Source organism: Carassius gibelio, chromosome B3, assembly GCF_023724105.1.
Source record: "Carassius gibelio isolate Cgi1373 ecotype wild population from Czech Republic chromosome B3, carGib1.2-hapl.c, whole genome shotgun sequence".
In the NCBI taxonomy this organism is placed as follows: Eukaryota; Metazoa; Chordata; class Actinopteri; order Cypriniformes; family Cyprinidae; genus Carassius; species Carassius gibelio.
Genome location: NC_068398.1, coordinates 30,833,162 through 30,840,988, shown reverse-complemented (window position 1 = coordinate 30,840,988; position 7,827 = coordinate 30,833,162). Strand labels below are relative to the sequence as shown.

Below are 7,827 nucleotides of genomic sequence, written 5' to 3'. Positions count from 1 at the left end.
TATAAAAAAAAAAATTCATCATTACTCCAGTCTTCTGTGTCACAGTCTTCATCCAACATGTTGATTTGCTGGACGACAAACATGTCTTATTATTATCAATGTTGGAAACAGTTGTGCAATGATGTATTTTTGATGCTTTTGAGTATAAAATATATCAGAATGGCATCTTATTGAGCTCAAACTTTTGAAGAGTAGTGTGTTTTGTCTGTACACATTTGTACAAAACATGTATTTTTTCATTGCAGAACAATCATTTAAAAGCACCATCACACTTGCTATTTTTGATATAACAATTTTATTACAAAATTTAGACTTTTTTTCATCTTTCAGTGCTGCCATGCTTTGAGCATATAACAATACAGTATAAAATCTCAACCCAAAATGAGCTAATAAAAGCAGTTTTTCTTTGATGCTGTTGCAGCATTTAGATGTTCATGCTGTTTTCTGTACATGTAACATTCCTTGAAAAATACAAACACCTGCCGAACACGCCACGATTAAAGCAACTTTAAATTATCAGCCTATTCTCGCAAACCGTTTCAACTGTTACGAGGCGTAATCAACATAACGCATCAGTAGTTACACAAGGAAAGAAAGAGATAAATAGAAGTACACTGCAAATAATGACAAATGTGTTGAGATCTGATCTTTTCAACAGCCCAAGGCACCCAGGCTTGAAATATGTTGGCAATTATCAAGTTATTTTTACAAACCCACACACACGCACACATACACAGACACACCAACAAAAAAGAACAAACAATAATGCTTGAAGCAAGAGGTGATAAGACAGAAGAAAAGCATGATTAAAAAAAAAAAAAAAAACACACTCAGCTTTGCTCGTTTTACATTCTACATCCGAAGTTCACAGTGAGTATCCCAGGCAGTGGGTAGATCTATCTAATAATCCTGATGGGGAACAGTAACTTAAGTGGTTCAGAAATCTACTGCGAGACTACATGGCTTCCTGTTCGAAGGAAGAGGTCAAATGATCCAGGATGTAAAGATGGAAGTCCGAGCCATATTGTGTTAAGTGGTTTTCCGGTAAGGCGTTGCTTGCCCAACAGACAACCAGAGAAGAGCAGAACCACTGTGCCTTCAAGCTAAGACCAACATCAGCACATGCCTTCAAGATCCAGAAATACATGACAAAAACGTGATCATTTTAGGTGTTAAGAGACAAGAAATATTGAAATATCTAGAAAATTCCCATTGACTTTGATGTCTATGCTTTTTCTTGATTGAAAATGTTCTTTAGGGATGAATGATTTTGTAACAGACACCTGGAAACTCGTATCTCTCATCAGCTGGGAGATTTCTGTGCTCTTTTAGTTCAGTTGGCGACAGGCCTCAAATGTCCATTTCGAAGCTCCTCCGTAGACCTCAATGCTGGTTTCCAACCAAGAGAAGACGTTCCCCACTTGTGCTTTGCTGCTGCATGTGGCCAGGTTATAAATCTCTCCCACAGACAGCTTTCGGTCCCAGATGTTGAAATTCGCCATGTCACCGACAAACGCTTGAGTGGCATCAAACCCTCCACCGAGAGTATCCTGCAGGTGGATAACATTTATTTCAGATGCTGATAAAATAAATGGTGAATGGCTTCAAAGACATATGATTGGTCCCTGTTAACCTTTGAAGCTAATCTGCCCATAAATGATTCATATGTGCTTTTCATCCCTACAGGCGTCTTTGAAGGTCTCTGCATTTCAAGTGGGACAAAATCTTGCCCACTGGTTGTTTTATAGAGTGTTATGGAATGGACTCTTTTGAGTGATATCTTCTTATAATTGGTTCTGTTAATAAACCTTTAGTTGCCTTCTTAAGGTGTGGTGACATTGCCATTGTTCTGCAATGTTTTGTGGGTGTGATCAGTAGGAATTCACTTGAAATTTCAGATCGGGGAAATGATTTCCCCCTCACAGAACCACCGTTTTGACCAACAGGATACTGTTAAATCTGAAAGTGACTTCTATGTGAGCTGTGCTTTATGCATTACACCACTATTGACAATAGATATTGGGCCTTTTGTGCCTAAATGTGAAACTTCACAGTTTTTTCGCATTATTGACCACACCTTAGAGCAGCATTCTAAATAAAATCTAACCTCAAATGTGAAAATATGGGAATATATAAATTAATTTCTATAGAATTGTAGTACTAAAAGCTAAATAATAGTTTGCTCCACTAATAAGCATACAAGAAAATGATAATCGGGGTGTACGATACTTATTGTCTAAGATTATATCGTAATTGTTGTTTTAATGATGTGTGAGCTAATATTATTATGTATATGCAAAAAAATAAAAAAAATTAAAATAACAAAAGCTTGTCTTCAGAGTCCAAAAGCGTTCACTGCTTGATAAAACCTGTTTGTATTAAGAATTACATTTATGAAAGTAAAAACATTCCTGTACAGATTTAGTAATATCACAAAAGCAAGGGTACAATTTCCCGAACATCAGCATATGAATGTGATTGCAAATGCATCATTAATTTTATAAATCAGTTCAACAAACATTAAGTTATTTAGTGATATACTGAGTGAGTTTTTTTTTTCCTGTTTGTGTAATGAAAATGTTTCCAAACAAAGCTGAAACCGGACATTTGTGCATCTCAGGGAAACACTGCAGTGTTTCATTCCTGAATTAATCTGTTTTTGAACAAATCGTTTGAGCCAATGATTCAATGATCCAGTTGTTAAGACAGGTGATTGCGTCATTTGTAAATGAATCAGCTGTTTTGAACGAATCATTTGAATGAATGATTCAGTAAGACAGAGACTTGCGGCCACCTACTGGTGGTTTTAGTGTCATATTTAAACCAGCCAAGGCACCAGCACAATGTTAAGAATTTTCGTTATCCAAAATATCAAGATACCATTTTTCGGCTATAAAAAAACAACCCATAACATGATGGCATTGCTTTATCTGAAAAAAAGATACATGCAATGTTGCCTTTCAGTTTAGCCAAAACTCTGTGTTTTACAAAGCAGCTGTGAAGCGTCCTAACTTTTGGACCAGCTTTTGCCTGAGAGAAAGCCTACAATGTCTTAAAATACAGCTATGTGGGCAGCTCACTATGTTTTGAAACAGAGCCATCGTGTATTCTTCACTCATCATTAAATCATCCTTATGTAACATCTTGGAATACCACGCCACACTTTCCAGTATTGATGAGCGAATTAAGGTGAACAGAGGATGCATACCTGCTCTTGTCCCAGAATCAATACCCCTTGTGGTTTGATTGGATGGTAAGGGGCCAGACTGTCCCCATTACCCCTCATTACACCATCCTGATAAGCTTCCCACACTCCATCTCGGGTTGTCCATGTGACACAGATGTGATGCCATTTCCCATCATTGATCAGGAAAGGCAGCTTAGCGACCTACATCAAAAGAGGGCAAAAACCAGAAGAAACCTAAAGATCTGTCTGTCGGTCTCCTTTAAAGGAATACAAAGGAATTTATTAATTTAAATATTAAGAAAAATTTGCATTTCTAAATTTCTCAAATGAAAATGAATGTTTTTCTCAATATTGTTCAGGGCGGTGATTATAAAGTGTTAATGTACCTTATCGTTGATAAGCATTTCCATTGGGTTGTTTCCCCACTCAATAAGAACCAGTTCATTGGCCTGTCCCGGGACTGCATATGAGAAAGGCGTCCCCACTCCTGGAGAGGCGTTGGATTTGAGCCACATGCACACAGTGAAGGCGTACATCTCTGGCAGGCTCTTCTTGACTTTAGCATACATGTAGTTGGTCCTCAAAGGGAATGTCAGCTGGAATTTATCCAGCGGTCTGTTTTCCTTTTGGCCTGTTATTAAAGAATAAATACATTAATATATTTAAATAATCGGTCCTCTAATTTTTTTAATTTTTTATTTTTTAATTTTTATTTTTGAAATCTCTATACATATTTTCAGTAGATTTTTATTGCTGTCCATACATTTATCCAATTCATCACAATGAAATAAAAAATATAAGGAATTGTGTGTTTAAAGTATATTTCTAGGGAATGAAAAACAAAAAAAAAAGCATTTATTGATTTATTTGGTTCTTTTTGCCTGGGGAAAGACAAGCACTCCAGTGCTGTTATTCCACCAGGGAGCCTTCCTCCTCTTATTTATTTCTACTTGAGGCCCGCAACAAGTAATAAGGAGTAAAAACAGCAATCAATGGGCATCATTACTGAGATAAAGAAATAGTCAAACAAAAAAATGTCATATAGTTTACTAACCCTCAATTTATTCCATACATACCCAATATTCTCTCTAACATGGAAGACATTTGCATGTTAGACTGCAATTTAAGTTATTGCATAAAATGTTTACCGTGTGCTGTACCTCTCAAACCTAATTTGTATTTGTACACATTCAAACATGGCATATCATGAAATAAAACTTCATTTATAATCAATCAAAGTTAATGCTAAGTCGAAATTAATTAGCCCTCTCTGTCTGAATGTATAACAGCTTTGAATGTATAACATTTACAGATAAGGACACCGATAAAATGCGATTTTCAGTGTGTACTAGGGCAACCCCTTTCTAAATCGCATTAAATAGCACACGCAATCGGACTCAAGCTGACATAGCAGCTCGGCCACAGGAAACGATATGCTCATGAACTTCTTGGAAGCACTTAATCTAAAGTGCTCTCATGCTTTCGACAACTTGGCTCGTGATCTTTTCCGTTCCAGCTCGATCTGACATTGCCTCATTTCAACTGCATTACGCTCCATATTAGTTCTATATTTGTATTAACCATTTGTATTGCTTTGATCAATTAATCATTAAAAGCACACCACTTTTGTGAGCTCCAGATGATTTTCAGCAAATACTTGAAATTGGGATTCATTCATTACACATATTTATAAAATGGCACCAGATGAGTGGGAGTACAATGAATGATCCACTTTCTTTCCATTTTTTTTTTTTTTTTGAGACTGACAATGTACATTGCCTTATGTATCTATTTGGATGAAAAAGGTCAGCACAGACATTCTGCAGTGTATCTCTGAACTTCACAGAAGGAAGTAAATCTTACTATGTAATATTTACTTCTTCGGGATGAAATTATGGTGAGAAAATACTGCAATACCATTTCCTATTAATGCCTTTTATACTACAGGACTGTGGGATATTGTGCATTTTAATGACTGAGAAAAATGTGATTCCCGTGAATGAAAATTCACAAATCTCATGCGCTTGCAAAACTCTCAGGTTCCCATCTGTAGATAATGCTATAAAGCTGGTTGGGTGGAATTGGATATGCAAAGCAATGCAGCTCTGTGGAGTGTGGACCCCCTCCTCTCCTGCGACACGGCAGCGCGACACTACGACGGCAATGCATTATCCACGCTGACATCTCCGAGAATATTTCCCGTGTAGAAAACCAGGTCAGGAGAGCGCCCGATACATCTACATGACATGAACATGATAGGCGGAGCAGAAATGCGAATAGTTACCTTTCTCTAGATCGGTTATTCTCTGGTGCAGTGAAGTGAGAGTGGACTCGACGCGTCCGCGCTGCTCGCTCTCGTTGCGCAGCCCGGGCTTTGCCTCCTCCAAACCGTTCACACGGGACAAGACCTGCTTCTCCAGGTCGTCGATTTTATTCTGCAGAAGATCCTTCAAGCTGTTCGCCTGGACGGAGTTGTTATTCCGGCTAAATTGCTGCGAAAGAAACAACGTGAACATCTATTTGTGAGAGAAACGCTCGGTTTAAGTTTAGAATAAAAACGCTACGGTCACTGTTTAAGCCCTGCTGCTAGGAGAAATAAAAAATAGATTTCATACTCAAATAATCTAAGTAGCATATCATTATTTAAAATCAAGTTATTTAATTCTATAAGTGCGGTCAAATCAATGGTGTTGAAGATTCTCAATAGTTATTTTTATGTATGTATGTATGTATGTATGTATGTATGTATGTATTTATTTATTTATTTATATATATAATCTTATAGTTATATGGGTTTTTATATGGGACTCAAGTAGGCTAATGCGTCTTATAAAAGATGATTTTGCGCAAACATTTAGCCCCGCTTTACTTAAAATACTGTGAACTGATGTATTGTAAAATAAAAACTAAAGTTGCGATGATCGCCGCACTGGTCAAGCTGAACGCGTTTTCAAAAACAAAACAAAAATCCACCGCGATTGACATGGAAGAAACATCTCCAGGAGAACAGACATACCTCCAGGTTCTCCAGCCTCTGCTTGAGTGACTGTAAAGTCCGTGAGAGTTGGGCCAGTGTGTCCGTGGGACCCCTCGACACATCTCCCATTGTGTTCTTGGTGCCCGTCTCCTTCCGTCGTCCCCCGGCCCTCGCGTCTCCGGGCTCGGGCGCGCTCTGACTTTCGCACCTCGTCAGCTTGGAAGTCAGTTCCCTGATGGTTTCCTTCTGGTTCATGATCGTTTCCTTCTGTTGCAGCACCGTCTCTCGCAGTTGCATGACCGTGCTCTTGAGATCCTCCCCAGGCACGCTGTTCTGCAGTGTCGCGGCGCATATGTCCATATCCTTGGGCACGGACGTGCAAATGAACTGCGTCTGTCCAAAGTCCTGGCTCATCCCGTCGGCCAAAAGACAAGAAAGTATCAAAAGTTTCCAGTGCATCCCTCTCGCCCCAGCCTCCATGGCGTGTTGGTTTCCTAAGTGTCTTCTGGACAAGTGATTTCAGCAGCACTCCTTCTCTCTCTCTCTCTCTCTCTGTCTCTGACAGCTTGTGCTGGTTGTAATCTGGTTGTGGTGCGCGCGGGCTTTATATAGCAAGCGCGTCTGCGGCGGTGAGCTGCATCACGCGCCTGATCATGATCTCCCTCCCCGGGATATTAAAGCAGAAAAAACGCCCAGTAAGTCAATAAAACTAGTTTTAAACCCAAAGGACGGATTTTCAGTTTTCTAAAAGCTCAATAAATTCCACACAATTATTGGAAGATTTTCGTCTTTGCGGGGAAAATGTTTGAATTATTTTATAATTTAGAGGAAAAAGTAGTTTAATAAACGTAGGCAATATATAGCCTGGGTCTTTATTTTATGGTAAAATATTGTTGAGATTCAGTTCATTGTATGTACTAAGTATATCATTTATAATTTATGGGATAAGGGGGATTCCCGGAAATTCATTTGAACCATCAACGCGAGTTAAGTTACCAGAGCACACTACTTTCTGAAAGCACCCAGTGTTCTCTAAGGAAAAGTAAAATCTGAAACAAAAACAAAGAGAGAATAATTGTTCATCAGAATAAGCACTGTTATTTTGCCACAGAAAGCGTATGTATTATTCATCTGAGTTGCATTAGCTGCAAAACAGTCTCTCGCAAAACCAATAGATTAAGCATTTTTGTAAAAAAAAAAAAAAAAAAAAAATATATATATATATATATATATATATATATATATATATATATATATATATATATATATATATATATATATATTAAAATCAATCTACTTTTTATTGTTTATATAAAATATGATCTGGAAATCTTATATCACTGATATAAACATTGAGTCTTTTTACTGAAAACATTTAAAAAGCATCTCTGGTTAACACAGTATAATAAGCATGAGCGTCTACAGAATTGAATTAGCAGGTTGTATAATGTTTCGGTATTGATTTAGAAACATTATGCTGACATTTCCTGTCTCCTTTGTCCACATCACTAAATTGGTGTCTGAAAAGACTCATGAAGACAACAGCTTAATTAGTGATGAAGCATAATTGCAGTATCTGATTATCGATCCTCTATACTGCAGCACACATGCTCTGATGGTAACATCAGTTCCAGCAGCTCTGTCATTGAGTAGTTGGAGGATG

At 37.8% G+C, this 7,827-nt stretch overlaps 1 protein-coding gene across 1 annotated transcript; it reads right to left on the bottom strand.

The window, feature by feature from the left end:
* Positions 1–276: 276 nt before the first annotated feature.
* On the bottom strand, positions 277–6,742 carry nptx1l (neuronal pentraxin 1 like). Its single transcript, XM_052552121.1, has 5 exons — positions 6,204–6,742; positions 5,472–5,679; positions 3,574–3,818; positions 3,209–3,388; positions 277–1,550 (listed from the first exon to the last, which is right to left on the bottom strand). The coding sequence occupies exons 1-5, from the start codon at positions 6,642–6,644 to the stop codon at positions 1,329–1,331; spliced, it is 1,296 nt and encodes a 431-aa protein (XP_052408081.1). The 5' UTR covers positions 6,645–6,742; the 3' UTR covers positions 277–1,328.
* Between the last annotated feature and the right edge of the window lie 1,085 nt (positions 6,743–7,827).